Source organism: Thermobia domestica, chromosome 1 (genome assembly GCF_964235325.1).
Source record: "Thermobia domestica chromosome 1, izTheDome1.hap1.1, whole genome shotgun sequence".
Taxonomy (NCBI): domain Eukaryota; kingdom Metazoa; phylum Arthropoda; class Insecta; order Zygentoma; family Lepismatidae; genus Thermobia; species Thermobia domestica.
Genome location: NC_137454.1, coordinates 269,252,021 through 269,272,017, shown reverse-complemented (window position 1 = coordinate 269,272,017; position 19,997 = coordinate 269,252,021). Strand labels below are relative to the sequence as shown.

At 35.9% G+C, this 19,997-nt stretch overlaps 1 protein-coding gene across 1 annotated transcript in view; it reads left to right on the top strand.

The window, feature by feature from the left end:
- The window catches only part of LOC145661049 (vesicular acetylcholine transporter-like), a 2,637,391-nt gene that overhangs the window by 1,890,648 nt on the left and 726,746 nt on the right, over positions 1-19,997 (top strand). Inside the window, exon 9 of the mRNA XM_081726491.1 lies at positions 4,680-4,802. Coding sequence (XP_081582617.1) covers positions 4,680-4,802 — 123 coding nt within the window. The remainder of the gene's footprint in view (positions 1-4,679; positions 4,803-19,997) is intronic.

Sequence of the window (19,997 nt, the reverse complement as noted above, 5' to 3'; positions counted from 1 at the left end):
GATGGAACTTTCAAATTGTGCAGCAAGCAGTTAGCCCAACTGTATACGTTATACGCAGATGGTGGCAGTATGGAGAATGAAATAAATATCATATCATATCCGTAGCTTTTGTCTTCCTGCTGGACAATAAAAGAGAACTTACGACTTCCTTTTCAATAAATTAAAGGAGTGTTTACATGGTTGATCTGCTCAAAAGATCATGCTTGACTTTGAAGAGACGTGTATTTTTGCGTTTGTTTCCAACTTTCCGGATTGTACGATTAAGGGTTGCAAATTTCATTTGAGCCAATGCTTGTGGAGTAAAGTGCAAGAACTAGATTTGGCATCTATGTATATACAAAGAAAATGAAAATGAAGAGTTATCTGCATGTGAAACACCTTAGTTATTGTTTCCCGGCAATACATTGAAGATGATTGGCTAGCAATATCGAGTACTATGCCAATAGAAGATTAAGTTACAGCATTTATAGACTACTTTGTGAACGAATGGATACAAAATGTGAATGTGCTGATCGATGTTTAGAACTGCGAAGGTGAACGGCATCGAGCAAATAATGCCATTGAAGGGTGGAACAACAAGCTCAAGAGCAGGATTAACTTGCATCCGAATTTCTTTGTGCTTTCAAAATCACTGAAACAGGAAGCTGAACACAGTGCTTTGCATTATGATAGAACTTTTCTCGGTTTAGAGGGGGGGGGGAGAGAGAAAAGTATATGTAGGAGGACTAGACAACTGAGTTGAAAAAAAAAAAAAAAAAAACAGCACAGATATAAAACAAGTTCGCTGAAAGATATTGTTCAATGTCTGAGAAGTCTATCCTACATCCAAAGAATTGGAGTGAAAACGAGGAAGCAATATAAACACGCAGTAACAAGGATAAAAGGGAAATAATTTCTTGGTAAGGAATAACAAACGATGATAAAGGACAGAATTTCCTACATAATTTTATCAAGGCACAATAAAAATAAATGACAACGGGTAGTGTTCCCTGAATAATGTTACCAAGGCATATTATTATTATTATTATTATTATTATTATTATTATTATTATTATTATTATTATTATTATTATTATTATTTTGCATTAGACAGTTGATGTTTAGTCCTTAAAACATTTCAGTACGATTAGACGAGATATTAGGTTACAAATCTTCTTCAGCCTAACTTCTACTTTGGAAGGAGGAAAAGTGGTAGAGGTAATTTAGAATTCCTTGAATTGTATCAAGACGTGCAATAGACTTAAGGTGTTATACTCTTTTCCTTTTTACATATGCATTCAGTGACTAAATGATATCCTTCCCTACTGGTGTAGTGACTAGCACGTGCTCCTTATGTGGGAAGGAGATACCGGGTTTGATTTCCGGTGGGTGAAATTTTGTGATTTTAACTGTCCTCGATGTTTCTGTGTTCGTTTGCTTGTCATATCCAGTAGTCCTGATAAGTGGTAAAAATGGAGAAAAAGGTCAGAAAGTTTTTTTAATAACCAAAATAAAATATTGTATAGCGCTTACCTTTGGAGAGTGTAGTCTATGAATCGATCCTTGTTTCCACCAAGTCAGATTTTTTTTTTTTTTTTTTTTTTGAAATATAAGATTTCATACGCCAGGCAGTTTACATACTTGTAATTTTGTTTAATGATCAATTTATGTTTATTCTTGTACAGTCACAAAAGAAAGTATTCTTCAGTTGACAAAATTTCACTTCCTAATTACTCAAGAATAAATTAATTTATTAGAGTACCGATTTTGGCAAGTTGTCAAATTATAAAGATCCAGATTAATTCATTTGTTCCCGAATTATTGGGAAAAAGAAAATTTTTCAACTGAAGAACACTTTTTCTTTTTTCGTGTGTACGAGTAACAGCCTGTACAAATATAGGAAATTAAATGAATTTAACAGTGTAACGACTTACAGTGTTATGTTCCCTTCTCACCTACATATGTGTTCAGTGGTTCAATGGTAATAAAGTCTGGTTGAATAAAGATCACTTATATATGGGGCATGAGGACTCAGGTTCGATCTTCGCTCCCACCAAATATACTTCATTATTTTTACATTTCGTATTGCAGGTAGTGCAGAGATTTATAATTTTGTTTACTGGTCAAACTACAATATTTATTCTTGTAATTGTAATAGTCTGTTCAAATGTATGAAATGTATTTAACATGTCAGGCTAAAAAAACTCTAACCTGTACGTAAAAGTATTCCCTGAACTATTTTTCAGTGATGCTTCTAACACTGTTCACATTAAAGTGATGCGCTGTGTAGACGGCGCAGGCTCAGCTAATGCACTTTTTAGAAGTTGCCGTCCTCTGACTCTTTTAGAATGGGTACGCAGGCTTTGTGGTCTCAGTAGAAGATCAAGACCATTAATAAGATATTGACATACAGCAGTTTGTTACATTATTAGTTTGGGGTTTATATTAAAAACTGAAAGCTAAAAAAATACGATTATAAATTTGAATTTGAATGTTAATTTAATTTTTAAGGCTACTAGACAACTAAAACTCTAGGGTCGGGCACGAGTGAGTTCGAGCGAGTTTTCATTGAAACTCGAGTCGACTCGAAACATATATCTTTGAGCTCGACTCAAGAACTCGACTCGAAAAATTTCCTCCAACTCGACTCGAATTTCAGTCAATTTTCTAAACACTTTGGCTTTGATAAGCCAACAAACGTCAAGTGCCATTTCTATGCTACTTTCTCCTACATAAGAATAAAAATATCAACTCCTTGGTAATAAATATCGAAAAACGGTAAGTGATTTTGAGGCATTGTTTCTCATGTTAGTGCAACAATACAAACATAACGATATGTCTTCTTACTTTTGGTTTGTATAGAGTAGTGTTGCACATAAGTATGGAGAAAAAATACTTGTATTTTGGCGAATATAAGATATATTTAGATTTTTTCCTTTTTGCTTCCAGTTGAAACTCGTACAGTACACAGACTCGTATGAAACAGTTCGGACATCCCATGATTGATCTGATCTCACTAATGTCCTCGTTTAACTACTAGCCGGCTACGAGAGGAAACATTCGATAGCATGTTATCTTCCCCATACTGACCGACCTGTATGAGAAGTGCTTGCAATTCGACCATGTGATAGTTCGAGTGAATATTATATGTTGTCTTTATACAGAGACGACAAAGAAATATAAAGAATGAGAAAAAGAAGTTTACTGAGAAATATCTTGAACGAAGAAAGCTGAAGAGAAGGAAATAAACTTAACGGACACCATATCATAAGTGCATCTCAGTACACCGTCAAAAGTAAGCCAACTTGACTTTTAAATGCGGAATTACAAATGATGATTTTAGGTGTGGTGGTAGCACTGAATGTTACGAAGAGACCATTCATCGTGCACAGAATCTGGTTCTTATTATCGATGTTACTAAGAGACCCCTCTTCTGTTACAAATAGACCTCTTTTGTTACAAAGAGACCTGTCGACCCCAGAATAGATTTCCTGACAGGTCTCTGTGTAACGTTTTCGTTACAGTTAGACCGGTTGGAGATATCTATCTATCTATCTATCTATCTATCTATCTATCTATCTATCTATCTATCTATCTATCTATCTATCTATCTATCTATCTATCTATATCTATCTATCTATCTATCTATATCTATCTATCTATCTATCTATCTATCTATCTATATATATATATATATATATATATATATATATATATATATCTGAACCTTATTATCCTATATTTCTTGTAATAAACAAATTGAATTTATTTACCAATTGTAAACACCCGAACAAGGCTATCTCCCAATTGTTTTATAGTCAGCAATAATTAATTTCCAGATAATCAATAATTATCTTCTTATTTGTCTCGCAAATATTCTCCGTTATCCGCAAGTTAGATATCATTCATTACCGGGATTTAATTCGTTATTTGTCATCCGGATATTATCCGTTATCCGAATATTATATTTATGTCATCTGGACATTATCCTTCATCCGGATATTATCCTTTATCCATTACCCGAATATTATTTGTCATCCGAACATTATCCGTTATCCGGATATTATCCGTTATCCGAATATTATCCGTTTCCTCGATATATGTTTCTTATTATATATTATATATTTCTTATTCGGATATCTGTTATCCGGAAATTTTGGCCATCCCTACAACAGATGACATTTTGATAACGAATGATAATGTATACCAATATGTTGCTCAAAAGATGGTGTAGACTCTACATTAGTTACAGTATGAAAGCTTCTTCACCCAACATTTTTCTCATGATGTTTCTCTCTCTCTCTCTCTCTCAATGATTACCATCTAATCCGTCATCTCAGTCTCTTCTTGGCAGGAAAGAACTCCCCTGACTACCTAGCAATGAAATGTACGATTGAGGATTTCTTTCATAGCACTTTCCAGACATCTTTCTTCATGGTATACAATTGTTGACTGAGTGAAACTGGAAGTTTCTGTCTGTATCCAGGCATTGTAGTGATCATTCCTGCCGACTTTGAAAGTGACACATATCACTTTGTCATTTCATTTGTTCCAAGCAGTGTGGAGACATTAAGATTTATATTAGGAACAAATATTGTTCGAGTATATATATTCCAATATTTCTTTCAAGCATTATATTATGTTTAAAGAATTCTTTATTTTTAATTATCTCATATATGATTTTCAATTATTTCTTTTAGGCTCATTGAGGATCTGGACTTTCTTGTGTATCGATTTGTTAACTACGGAAAGGAATTTATTAAATCTTGTAACGTAAGCCCAGACGCATATATCCAGCTTGCATTGCAATTAGCATATTACAGGTAATGTATACAGTACAGACAATTTTGTTTAACATATATAAGAACCCCAATCGACAATCGTTCTGCTCCTCTGAATTTGTTACATGATTTTGGTTTGCTATATTTTGCAGTACTGTGTGAGTACGTATGAATATACTTTCTATTTAAACATAATAGAGGACAGAGGACGTAATACTGAAAGTTTATAATTTTAAACATGAAATAAATGCATATTGACATTGAAGTACCAGCAAGCCATAAGATTACAAAAAGAATTTTACTATATATTACTCTGTAATGTAAGGAGAAGGTTAGAGATGATATAAAAGCAAATAATAATACATGTGTGCTAATATTGTAATATAGTAAGTACTAGCAACGATTACCCGCTTCACTGGGTTAAATTAAGAAGAAAATGTAATATGTTCCGGTAGTCAGTCACGTTTTTACTACCTAGGTATTACAAAAGCGCTCTCTGATATCGATCATTTGCGATCATTTATATGTTTCTCTCCCCTCCTCCTCCCCCATCTTGCATGGGTGAATTTACATATAAACGACATCGGATGTGTCGCTGTTCATCTCAGCGACCCCCAAAACTAGATCCGACTCTAATATCGGTCATTTTCGATCATTTTTTATTGTCTATCCCCTCTCCCTCCTCCTCCCGTAGTTGCACCGTCAAAGTGATACAATAAAAATCATCGCAGGTCCGAACCTCATCTATGTTGAAAATCTGATCGAGAAAGGTCAGATGGTTCAATAATTATTAAGTTTTATTTACTTTTATATGTCCCCTCCCCCTCCCCAAAGTTGTATCATCAAAGTGATATGATAAAAGCCATGCCAGGTCTGAACCTCATGATTGAGATCGGTCGGGTGGTGGAAGAGTTATTAAGTTTTATTCATTTTTATATCTCCCCTCCTCCCCTCCCCTTCCCTAAGTTCTACTGTCAAGGTGAACTAAAAAAAACTTTCTAAGATCGAACCTCATTCATGTTTAAACTTTGATTGAGATCGCTCTGGTGGTTCGAAAGTTATGAACTCACGAACACAGTCACATTTGTTTCATTTACATTGATTTTTGTATATATATCCCACACCTAACCCTTCCCTACGTTGCTTCATTAAAGTAAAATCATAAAGAACATTCCAGGCACGAACCATATATATGTTGAATATTTGATCGAGATTGATCGTTTGGTTCAAGATTTATTAAGGTTTATTTATTTATTATATCTCCCCCTCCTCTACGTCACACCAACAAAATGAATAGATAAAAACACTCCCAGGTCCAAACCTTACCCAATGTTGAATATTTGACCGAGATCGGTCGGGTACTTCAACAAACTGGGAGTCAAAAACATAGTTTCAATTTTATAATATAGATTTGTGTCATTAGCTGTTTCTGTAATACATTGTTCAACTACTGTCTCACCGTGCTGTTAACCGCAAGAAATAATCATAGTGAAAATAATCGCTATAAGATTTACATCTGGAACTCATAAATGAGAAGGTAACAACTACTGAATTTTGAATAACATAAAAATGAAGATATGCACTCACTACTGCTGTCAGAAAAGTAAAGCTCATTATCAAGTGATGTACTAAAGTATTCGATTTATCCACTATCAGTACCAATTCAAATATTTATATATTCTTGTGTCTTCAAAATCTCTGTAAGACTTACCATTTTCATTCAAACATAATTACCTGAATCTGCTCCTGCAGTCTCCTGCTCCACTGGGTTGGATGCAACAACTTGACTACATCTCAACACTAACGTTTACACATTTAATAACTCGGAATTTGAATGGCCTCTTCCACTAGTCACCACAGATATGAGGCGCGTTTTCTCCAAAACTCGATAGAACATTAAACATTATTTTTATACGAATTGCATTTTTGTTATTATTCTCTCTATATCTAGTTATGACAAAACGTATGATTTAGTATGCTATACACACAGCACATATCGAGATTTGCCAATTCGATTTCACAGCTCGACTGAGAGTATAAAAAGCATACCTGTCCCATATATACCTACATTTCTCAAAATTTGCGCTCCGTCGAGTTTTTAAAAAGGTTCCTCATATCTTGGTGGAGATTTTGAGAAAGATCCAATAACTTGCACAAGCACAAATAAATACAATATTCCTATAAGTCGGAGGAAAGAAGATAAAATATAATGTCATAACACGTTCACGTAATGCACGTCCAGTGTAATAGAACTACAGCTCTTTCAAGCTGGTTAACACAAAGAGTATCCGTGCTTCATAGTCTAAAAAAATTGAAACGAAAGAATTCCACTGCATTACTTGGCCCGGGTCCCGCTAATTCATGGATAAATATTATCTCAGGAGAGATCTTTGGATGTCTCACAGCGTGTATCATTCGTATAATGGTTTGTGTACATCCAACCGCAAAAGTAAAGCCCCCCTAAATTCCATTACTAGGGGTCCAGGTCTTTTGCAGTTGTGAGAACGTTTAGACAGATGCAACCCAAATTACATGTAACTTTTCTCGGCACTGACAGCAGTTGGTAGCACTGAGTCAAGTCTGTATGGAAGTAAAATTGTGAGTAGATGACGCACGAAAAATTTCTCCATTCTGAGATCAATCTTTCTGGTTAGAGCGTGTTGTCCAATGAACGTCATACGTTAATCTCAATATTGCTGTGTATGTAATGTATTTATTCAGTATATACTGTATATTCAAAGAAATAAAAACACTGATCACATATGAACCAGAAAATGCTTGAAAGTAGCTGAAAATATCAAATCCAGAATAATTGCTGGAAATCAGTTTGTAAATGATTGCCTCCATTGAGAGACCTTCTCCAATTCTTCTCATTCCAACATCTTTTTCTGCCTGTAGAAGAGAAAATTTTCCTTGTCACGCAAAGTATGCATTGAAATGAAAATTGAAACTAAAACACTTGAAAAAGCTTCAGCCTGGCCGGGATTCGAACCCGGGTCCTCTAAATAGAAGTTCAATGCGCTAACCGCTCACCTCCCGCACCATTTCAACTTCCACCCACACTAACACCTAGTTAAAGTCGTTTCATGGAAAAATATAAAGAAGATACTCAAAAACAAGAAAAACAAACAAATATAAACAAACTATAAATAAAAACATAAACAAGAAAATATAAACAACTTGTGTGAGTGTCTTAATGAATTACTAGAGATTTCCTTGTTTAACTCAAAAAGAAGTTACATAAACGTTCCTCAATGAGGAAAATATCACGAAACGTTCTTCAAGTTGAGGCTACTCCATCGGCAGAGCCATAACTTCTGGAGGCAGGAAACTACCCCCCTCCGGAGACGCTTCCGAGTTCGAGGGGCACATTTTCAGACAAAATTTTATTACTCAATATACGATAGGGACATGAAATTAGAAATGAAGCATCAAAAAGGGTCGCTACATTAATAAACAAAAGAGCACACAAAAAATAAATAGAACAATAATAAGTCTATTATCTATCTATTATTAACATATTAGGTTTCACACAGTTAATAAATGAACCCACGAGAGTCACTGAAACTACCGAATCTTTGCTAGATTTAATTATTACTGACAATCCGGAACAGGTACACTCGTTTGGAGTTAGTCCACCCATTGGAACATCAGACCACAGCGTAATTCACGTCACTCTCAAGCTTCATACAATATCCAAAACTCCCAGTAGAGTAATTCAGTGTCGTACTTACGCTTCATTTAATACCGAATCGTTTTATCATGATGCACAAAATTACAACTGGGATGATATTATTCAAATGGAAACAATAGATAATAAAGTTGAATTTTTACAAAACTCTATACTTGACATTTTTGATAACCATGACCGCTCAAAACGAAAAGGCTATCTAAGAACACTCTTCCCTTTATTTCAAGTAACACAAAACTTTTAATGAAGTTGCGTGACCGTGCTTACAGAAAATATAAAAGAACGAAGAATCAGTTGCATTGGGAGGATTACAGACGTTTGCGTAACTTCACAACTACTGTTGTGCGACAAGAAAAGACTGCGTATTTTTCTGATCGCATGAGATCTACTAATGATGTACGTAACATTTGGAAAACTTTGCGTGATCTTGGTGTAGGTAAAAGCGATTCATGCTTGATTCTTCCAGATGATGTAAATGACATTGAAGCTATAAATTCACATTTCACAAGTGTCTATAAAATGTCTGAGACAAGCACTGAAGTACTTGATCAACAAACGCATTGGCTTTCATCGCATAAACTAAATAGCAATATTGAAACGTTTAAGTTTCACACTGTAAACGAAACAGAAGTTAAAACTGCAATACACAGTATTAAATCCAACACATGTGCATTTGATGGAATAACAGGAAAAATGCTTCGACTGTCTGTTCCGTTTATTTTAACTCCACTTACTCACATAGTAAATTATTCATTAACTCAAGGTTGTTTTCCAGAACTGTGGAAGCGAGCGAAGGTGGTTCCACTGCCCAAGAAGACAGTTGTACAGTCGCTTGATGAGCTTCGTCCCATCAGTATACTTCCAATTATCTCCAAAGTACTAGAAAAGGTAGCATTTCAGCAATTAACATCTTTTATCAATAAAAATGAAGTATTGCCTGTTACTCAATCCGGCTTCCGTAAAGAACATAGCACAACCACAGCCCTTTTAGAAATTACAGATTCAATTTTGAATTCAATAGAAAATTCAATGGTAACAGTTTTGGTCTTGTTGGATCTTTCGAAGGCTTTTGATCTAGTAAATCATGAACTCCTACTGGCCAAAATGAAATATTACAACTTCTCGGAATCAGTTATTAAATGGTTCCACAGCTATCTCTCTTGTAGACAGCAACAAGTAATACTAAGAGGAGAAAAGACTCAGGTATCTACCCCATCCCTGATAAAGGCAGGAGTTCCGCAAGGTTCAATATTAGGTCCCCTATTATTTTCACTCTTTTCAGCAGATCTTTCTACAGTCATAAAACATTCATCAGTTCACTTCTATGCGGATGATACCCAGATCTTCATCAGTAGCACACCTAAAAATATTATGGACACAATAGAGTTACTTAATACGGATCTTTCAGCTGTTAGCAACTGGTGTCTTAAGAATGGTCTTTTACTTAATCCATTAAAATGTGTTTTCACTGTATTAGGAACATCACATCAGTTGAGCAAAATCAACCCTGATGACCTAAAAGTAACTGTAGTGAATTCCAGTATTCCATTTTCTCCCTTTGTTAAAGATCTAGGCTTAATAATAGACCAAGGGCTTAGCTGGAATAAACACATTTCTGAACAGTGTATTAAAGCTAAGCGCATCTTACGACAGCTTTATAAACTGAAAGGCTATTTATCGCAAGAAACAAGACTATATCTTGTTAACACTCTGATTTTGCCTCTGTTCGATTACTGCGATTCAATATATGGTAGTTCTCTCTCCACTCAAAATACTAGAGCAATTCAGAAAATACAGAATTACTCTATACGCTTCTCTCTCAATTACAGGAAGTCTCAGCATATTCTGCCGGTACTTAATGAAAACAATATCCTAACCATGTCCCGAAGACGATATCTCCGATACTGTTGTTTACTATACAAAATAAATTCACATAAAGCACTACCTTACTTGCATCATAAATTAACACGTAGATCAGAAATTCACCGTTACAATACCCGAGGAAGCAATAAGCTGAATATGCCACGGCATTCTTTAAAAATAACGGAGAAGGCATTTTCAATCTCGGCAGTAAGAATCTGGAACTCCCTACCAAAGTCAATCACTGACAAACCGTATAATCTATTTAAATCATCACTCCAAACATTATTATTTAGAGATCAGAGACAAAGCATTGGCACACATGACAGGTTTACTACAGTTTGAAATTGGACTAGCAGTATGAGTATAGTTTTTTTTTTATATTTACATTTACTGAGTGTTTTATTTATCATTAGTATTATTGAATGTATCATGTTATGTTGTTATTTGTATCTTGTATCTTATTTGTGTCTTTATTTTTTTTCTTTCTTTTCTTTGTAATGATGACAAGGGTTAGGTGGCAGAGCAGCCTCCGGCTGAACCTCGCCCGCTGAAATAAAGAGAAAATTCAAATTCAAATTCAAATTCAAATTCAAGTCGTGCACCCATTTCAGTAAAAAATGTCTAGTATTGGGGACTCTAAAAATAATATTTATTCGTATGACTGAGATTTATCAATATTGTCCCCTTAATAATTTTGTCATATATGGAATAGACCCAGGAAGTAACTAACGGAACCCACAGGCCTTGCGGTGCGGGAGCCCACAGGCTCCGAGGGGCCCATAAATATTACCAGATAGTTGGAGAGAGCGGGCCAAATAATTAGAAAATCAACTTTGTCTATTGGCCCAAATAAGTTTATTAATGCTTCCTCCCAGAAAAGAATCTAATTTACGGTGCTGGTCATCGGTTGCAGGGATGATCTCGATTTACATTACATTTCGACTTTACCATAACTTCTAATTTCCAAAGAAGAAAAGACGACAGAAATTATTTTCAAATTCTTTGAATTTTATCAACAAGTGTAGAAATAGACAGTTCTATGTGTATGTTCCATAACTACTAGTATATTTTCCTATGTTCATATGAGGAGTTTGTGGTAAATTGAACCGGTGCCACTGGCCGAGTGATCCGAGCGTTCGGCTTCTGATCATGAAGCACAATCCATTAGGGGTTTGAATTCCTCTGAAGGGCATGGTCGGAATTTTAATTGTCCTCAGTATTTATGTGTTTGTGTTCTTGTAATGTTTCTAATACATCGGAATGACATGAGGTGCCAGTGGGGAACAACACTCCGGTTGGGACGATTTGTTTAAAAAAAATTGTGAAACTGAAAACTCCCATTGCAGCTACTTGGCTTTAAATCCCGTAGTAGTAATTAGTATTTTTTCAGAATGTGAAGACAATTTTTATGTAATTGGTATTGTAATTATGTTATTCCTTTATCATTATTATTATTATTATTATTATTATTATTATTATTATTATTATTATTATTATTATTATTATTATTATTATTATTATTATTACCGCAATGGAAAGAAAAAGTAACGTAGTCGAAGGTATTCATAGGAACAGCAGAGATATAGAGCATGTCAGATGTTTCTTAGGTTTACACATGAATGCAATAATATTATTACGTTTATGGAATTACAGGTGGAATTATCATTTTATGACAAAGAGAAATGGAATATAAATGGAATGGAATTGTTAGCTAATAACAGTAATGCATTTTGTTTCGCCATTCTTCTAAGTAGAAAGGTGAGATGACATCTTAAATAGGATCATTCTCGTGACTAGCGATCCCTATTGTAAGTTTGATCAAAGTTTGCAATTTGTGCACAGCTAAGAACAATTCCTTGAAGCTAATTTTTGGTCCATACTACAGCAGTATGGACGTGATTAGAACTTATGTGTTCATCAATTTTTGTCCAAACACGTTACTTGCCAGACAGTTGCAAAGGTTGTTACGGATGACGTAATTTCTTGTTGTTGGCATTTCACCTGTAAAGGAAGTTGTCTCAACTCTTAGACCCAGAGTAATTGAATATTTTTCATGTTAGTATACACCAGAAGTATCAGTTCTGTAGACTATAAAAATACTTGAATTGCTACAGCCGGAATCAAACTCGCATCACCAATATTTTGAAACAAACGTTTAAGCCACTTCTCTAAGACATCACTGTTCCGGGCAAGGAAAAAATTTAGCTGCAGTGAATTCAGTAATTACACACTTTTACGATTCCAGTGTAATAATGATCATGAAACTTTCTGATTTCAGTCATGATAAAATATTGAAGTATTATGCAGAAAGAGTAGTCCAGAGATGTCAACTTTTAATTGAAAACTGATGTCTACGGAGGCGCTGCCGTATGCTCTCACCTCGTGCCCAGATTTTTCACAGCACGGCATTGGAGAGATACTTATAGATATTGGAATCTGGTGTTTCAGGGCACTGGATTAGTATTTTAATTTAACGAACCATCCTCAGTACCTTGATTTCCATTTTGACGCGTTTTAGTCACTTATACAGTTTTTCCACTAACTCTTTAAGAACAGGGACAAAAACACAGAAACATGGAGGACAATAAAAATCACAAACATTATTCTCATGTTCTTCCGTGTCTTGAAGCGAAAGAATAAAATATGGTGATCATGCAATTTTTGGGCTTTCATTTCCTATGCGGTGTTAAAACCAGAGTTGGAGTGGGTCAGTGGGTCAAATTGATCGAGTTTTCTGAGTGGGTCAGTGAGTCAACATCATGTGACCCACTGCGACCCATCATCCACCGTAACTCACTGCGACGCACCACCCACCCTGACCCACCAGTCAGTATGACGCACTCTGACCCACCAACCCTCTCTGCTCACTGCATTGTAGACATCATCTTCTGACACGACAAAACGCCAATGAACCACAAAATTACTCCCCCAAAATATGTTAAATCTCCTATATGAGAGATATCTTTATATTAACGTGAGTCTAAAGAAGAAAAAAATACCAAAAAAGTACCCCGAAGGGGGATCCAACCACCAATATTACTGTCCGCGTGTTCTTCTGACTTCCCCACGGAGGCGATGAAGAACATTCTGCTTGTAAAGAGATATATCGTTAATATCTTTTTCATTTGGTCAATCAGAGTTCTCTTTTAACCATATATATGAGACGATAACTGTTTTGGGTAAGATAAAATGCGTTCGCCATGTAATTTTATAACAAAATGACGCGTGTCTATTTACTTTACTTCATTGCTCGCCCATACTCACTTTCTAATGATCGACGACAGTTATCTAAATTCATACAATTATCGCAATCAAGATTTTTTACTTCATGATATTGAGGCAGAAGTTAATCTTGATCAACGGAGCTCATTTTAGAGAAAGTTCGTCAGGAAAGAATAATACATAATAATAACCGCATGCAAAGGACTGGCGATAGTCCGTCTTGGCCCTTCGCGACTCTCCGAGACGAAAACGACCAAAAAGAAGTCCGCTCTGCTACGCGGTGGTAACTTCAACACCCCAACTCTAGATACCTGTTTTGACTCGACGAAAACCTGCCGGCAGTGGTACACTAGCGACAATCCTTCGACTCGTCTCTATATTGACGATCGACGTTTAATCACAAGTTGGGCACTAGGTGTTGGCGATGTTTACCGCATGGGTTGATCCATGTCTCATATAGCTTCGCTGCTGAAAGGAACGTTAAACTCAAAATAAACTCAACTCAGCAAGACATACAGTGCTTCGCATCATATATTCATATATGCTTACCATGAGCTTTATAATATTTCGTCTAGGAATTAATTCGTGCGGTTTTACAAAAGATGGCGTAACTAGCTTATTGTCCCATAGTTTCGTTGATCCAAACATGCGTTGAAAACTACTGTCATTGAGCATCTTGTTTAGTATATGTCAGTTGCCTGAAGCGGAAACAACAACATTTTTTCTTCAACTGAAAATGGCGCATTTTGTGCCTGATAAAGTGTTTTTGCGAAGAGTTATTCTTCATTGCTTTAACATGAAGAAAAGTGCTACCGCAAGTCATCATATTTTAGTGGAAGTGTTTGGTGACCATGCTCTAGCTGAGCGAACGTGTCAGAAGTGGTTTGCACGGTTTAAAGGTGGTGATTTCAGCTTGGAAGACCGAAAGCAATTTGGACAGCCAAAAGAATTTGAAGATGAAGAATTGAGAGCATTGCTTGATCAGGATTCGTGTCAAACGCAGGACGAACTTGGAGAAGCATTTGGAGTTGAGCAAACAACAGTTTCCAAACGTCTCAAAGCCATAGGAATGATTCAAAAGATATCTTATTGGGTTTCACATGAATTGAAAAGAAAGACGTTGAAACAAGAAAAACCGTTTGCGAATTGCTGCTTCAAAGACAGAAAAGGAAGGGATTTTTGCATCGAATTGTAACTGGTGATGAGAAGTGGATTCATTACGAGAATCCTAAACGAAAAAAGGCCTGGGTGAAGCAAGGTGAACCAAGTCCTTCACAACCGAAACGAGATATTCATTGTGCAAAGGTTATGCTGTATATATGGTGGGATTTGAAACGTGTGGTGTACTATGAACTTCTGAAACTTGGTGAAACTATTAATGGACACCGCTATCGACAACAATTAATGCGTTTGAAGCAAGCTCTGGCCTGAAAACGACCAGAATGGAATAACAGGCATAATAAACTTATTTATCAAGATGATAACGCTCGACCACATGTCACAAAACCGGTCAAAACCTATTTGGAAAATGTCGGATGGAAAGTGTTACTCCACCCGCCATATTCACCAGACACTGCTCCGTCTGACTACTACTTGATCGATTGCATGAATAACGATTTGATTGGACAGCGGTTCACTTCTTCAGAAAATATCAAAAAATGGATCTTTGATTAGATTGCGTCAAAAGATGAGGAATTCTTTCGACACGGAATCCGTAAATTGCCTGAAAGATGGGAGAAAGTAGTGGCTAGCGATGGACAATATTTTTGTTAACGTATTCATTTACTTTGTTTTTGAAATAAAGCTTCAATTTTTATTAAAAACCGCACGAATTAATTCCTAGACCAAATAATTACTGAAGCTTGTTTATTATATGGAGCGCTTAGAGCACAGAGCAATCAACCCATAAACTTATGACTTTCAAATTTCATCCGTTTTTCCACTGAAAAATATTTACAATTCAAGAAGGATATAGTTACACCATGTTAATTTGATTGAAATTCATCGTAATTTTGCCCACGACAAACAGTTCACAATTTTATATCGTAAATGTCAGATCCACCATTATTCTAACAGCGGTGCTTGAGGGATTAACCGTAGAAATTCAAACTCCGATTAGTTATAATTTGACAACATGGTTTTATTACAAGTATAAAGTCTTTAGTCGGTACGAAAGAGGACGTGGGTCATGTGTTAGAGTTGATAACTATGTGTTTTGGTGGGTGAGTGGTTCACGGTGGGTGGCGGGTCGGAGTGGATCATGGTGGGTAGTGGATAATGTGGGCCAAGGTGGGTGGTGGATCATGGGTCAGAGTGGGTCGCGGTGGGCGGGGAGTCAAGCTTTCATTGACCCACGCCATCTATGATCAAATCTATGAAACCAAACAAAAAGCAATATTACTACAGAAAACGCTCAACATCTTAGCTATTCATGACAAACTATTGCATGATTCGAATAACTCTAGCATATCCACAATTCATCATTTCTCATATTTTACCGAAATACGTAATGACTTTTCTAACAACCGGATACAATAAATGTTGTTAATACGCAAAGTTCATTGATCTCATCAGTTATTCACTTATTCTCTTATAATCATCACAACATTTAGGGTACTTTCCGTAGATATAGCAAGGTGAAATGTAGTATCCAGGCTTGGTGTAGCATACAAGTAAACAAATGAAAAGCAACAGGATATTTTCCACTTCCAAACCCCCTAAAGTGTGGTGTGTTGATTATTCAATAAAAAAGGCTTGTAATCCAATCACAAAATTCAGAAAGTATAAAATGCGTAGCCAAGTCTCGACTTTCCAATAATAATAATAATAATAATAATAATAATAATAATAATAATAATAATAATAATAATAATAATAATAATAATAATAATAATAATTGTTATATTGTTATAATTTATTGACACAACAGCATACACCCAATAGTGCGCCAAGGGAAAAAATGCACATACAATACTAATTACATCACAATATTATACATAGAATAATATATAGTAAACTATTGATAGAAATGAAGTAAAAGTATTAGAAATTTGGATTTAAAACAAAGTAATAATAATAATGATAATAAAGAGACAACAGAATTAGAAAATCAATTACCTAAACAATACCTTCAAATTAAGAAAAAAGATTGCCAAGACTCAGGGCCGTAACTTGTGGGGGCACGGGACCACTGCCACCCCAGGGAAGCTCCCCGCCATTAGAAGGATTCCCATGTTAAGACATGGGAATCCCATTGGTTTACTCCATATACGATACGAAAATGAAATTATAAGTGAAGCATCAAACTGGTTCACTACATTACATAAACACAACAGCACACTAAAGGTAAATAAAACAATAATGAGTCGTGGGCCCATTTCAGTAAAAAACAAATGTCTACTACTAGGGCCATTAGAAATAATATACAGTGGTGTGTTATTGTCAGATTTGTCATCAGTGTCCCCTTAATTAATTTCTCGTTGATGAAAAGGGCCCAGAGGCATAACTAACGACCCCGCAGACCTTGGTGTGTCTTAGATTCCAAGAATTTCAGATATCCTCTGATCTTATTGGCCGATACAGATAGGACATCAAGCGTCATGACCTACATATAGCGAAAATTAAGGCCAACTGCTGTCGGCCCTCAGGGTTGAGTGTTCCAGGGCGATGTTCTAGTAATGAAAAAGTCTTTGGCGTGGGTTCGAACCCTCCCTAAGAATTTTTTTAAATTTTCATAACAATTTTTTCATTAAAACAACCTTGCAGTTTCACTATGCGGATCCATAATAAAAGTAATAATAAAAAATAATAATATTATTATTATTGTTATTATTATTATTAATAATAATAATAACAGTAACATTAATAGTAGTAGTAGTAGTAGCAAATCTAGTAGTAGTAGAAGCAGCAGTAATAGTAGCAACGTGTTAGAAGACCCGCAGGAGTTGGTTAGGTTCTGTTCTCTTGCTCAAATTATTCTGTACATTTTACATGACCAAATTCAAACAGATGGCTAGGGTAGCGCGCAAATACTTAAACTCTTGGGATCGGCGTAAATGCTGCTGTCTCTTCTTCTTTGGAAATTAGAAGTTATGATGTGGAAGAATAGTAGTAATGCAATTGGGGAGCAGTTAAAAATGATAAAGTAGCCTCAATTTGAAGAAGGTTTCGTGATATTTTCCTCATTGACGAAGGTCTTTATTACTTGCTTTTGAGTTATATAAGAAGGAAAGCTCGAGTAAGTCATTGTGACACTCATAAGGAACGTCTTCTCATACGACCATTAGTAGTTTGTATAGTCTTACATGCAACGATTTTAACTATCTAAAAGTTTAGGCAAAATGTTAGGTGACGCGGTAAGTAAGTGGTTAGCGTATTGAGCTTCTGTTCGACGGGTTCGGGTTGGAATCCCGGCCAGGTTTAAAGTTTTTCAAATGTTTCAATTTCAATACATAGTCAGTGTGACAAGAAAGATCTCTCCTCCAGAAAGAAAAAGATGTTGGAATGAGGAGAATTGAAGAAGGTCTCTCAATGAAGGCAATCATTTACTAACTTATTTTCAGCAGTTGTTCTAGATGTGACATTTTCAACTACTCTCAAGCATTTTCTGATTCATGCGTGGTCAGTATTTTTATTTCTCTAAAAATACAGTATATAACGAAATAATACATTACATACACAGCAATATTAAGATAAATATATGGTGTTCTTTTGAAATCAAGATCAGACCCATAGATATTCATCTTAGAATGGAAAACTGTTTCGTTAGTCACCTAACTTTACAATTTTACCTGGATAAACACCTGGATCAGGGATACCAACTCCTGTCAGTGTCGAGAAGAGTTACGTGTAAGTTGGGTTGCATCTGTCTAGGCGTTCTCACAACTGCAAGAGTCCTGGACCTCAAGTAATGGAATTAGAGCACTTAGAGGGAAATATTTTTGTGGCTGCGTGTACAAGCGATCGATTGAGAGTCCTTCTTCTTCTTCCAAATTCTATTTGTGTTGTTTACTGGCTTAATATTCCTGAAATTGCAGACTGTGAATTATCCCGTCCTGAAATTTCCGTAAATCAATGCAATATATGAATAGAAGACGTAAGGCTTACCTGCACTGTCTGTTAGTTTGAGTGAAAGAAAAATACATGGCACAATAGCTTATGTAAAGTTTTAGACAAGCTAACGACAAAACTTAGTTTCTGCTTAAAAGCTGATAGTGAGAACAATAATTACAACTCACTGTGGTTCTATTGAAATTAACGATGTTTTTCTATCTATCGTCTGGCGATCCTATATTGCACTCTTATTCTTCACAAAATGTTTTTAAACAATACAAGAAGGTACGTATTGTTTTAAGGTCTGCCTTAAGCCATTTATTTCTAATTAATTAGCCACGTTAACAAAATTAACTCAATCATTTCAGAGATTTACTTTTATACAAACAAAATTAACTCAATCATTTGAGAGATTTACTTTTATACAATCTTTCATTATTATCCATATTGCACTGCTTGTCATTAAAAGTGTACGCCAAAGTTGATAGGTATAAATCTGATCATAGAAGTAATAAACGATTAAACGTACCGGTCTGTATGACGCGTGATATAATGGCGACAGTGGTGTAGAACAAATGACGGTCAGTACCCTGTCGTTTCACAATGCTGGTCAAAACAGTTGCAACATGTCGAGACACCGAGAGGATGAACCCTTCTGGGACATTGCAAGCCATGTATCTTCTAAGCAACGTTACAGGCCATTAACAGTAACTGTTGGAATTTACAGATGGAGAGGCGTAGTGGAACCATCGACTAACGTGTTCAAGGGTGGATGGACTTACTAAAAAAGCAAGGAAGCGTTGTGTCCAGCCAGAAAATGTAGGACTGTACTTGCTGCATGAGGGAACACGCTATTCTACCGGAATATAGTCCCCGGCGGGACCTTCACTAAACGGTCCACAATCGAGTTCAACACCTCGTCAAAATATTGTTCGATGATCTCTCAGTGCTTGGGAAGCACCAATGGACACGGAATCCAATGGCATCACACACTATAACACTTGATGCCAGACCGACGTCGTGCTGCAATATGTGAGCATTGCCCAGCCTAGTACCAGAACAGTCTGGTTTAAAGTGCTCTGCAATGCCCTAGAGAAGTCGTTCACTGAAATATTGTTCAGTATAGCCATCACATTAGCTTAGATCGATGTAACATCTTCAAAATGTTTCCCTTGAGAGCAGATTTGAGGTTGTGGAAGAACATGAATTTCCCTGGGATCACTTCTGATTAATATCAAAGATGTTCAAGAAATGTGACCTTTCTTTGTCAAAAATTTATGACTAGGATTGAATACGACTACTACACGAAGGTCTACGCAACGATAGGCCAGATCTCAAGCTAAAACACCATTCTATGACTCTGAATGATCGGACAGCCACGTACCGCAAACTAGCGGGCGCACTGGAAA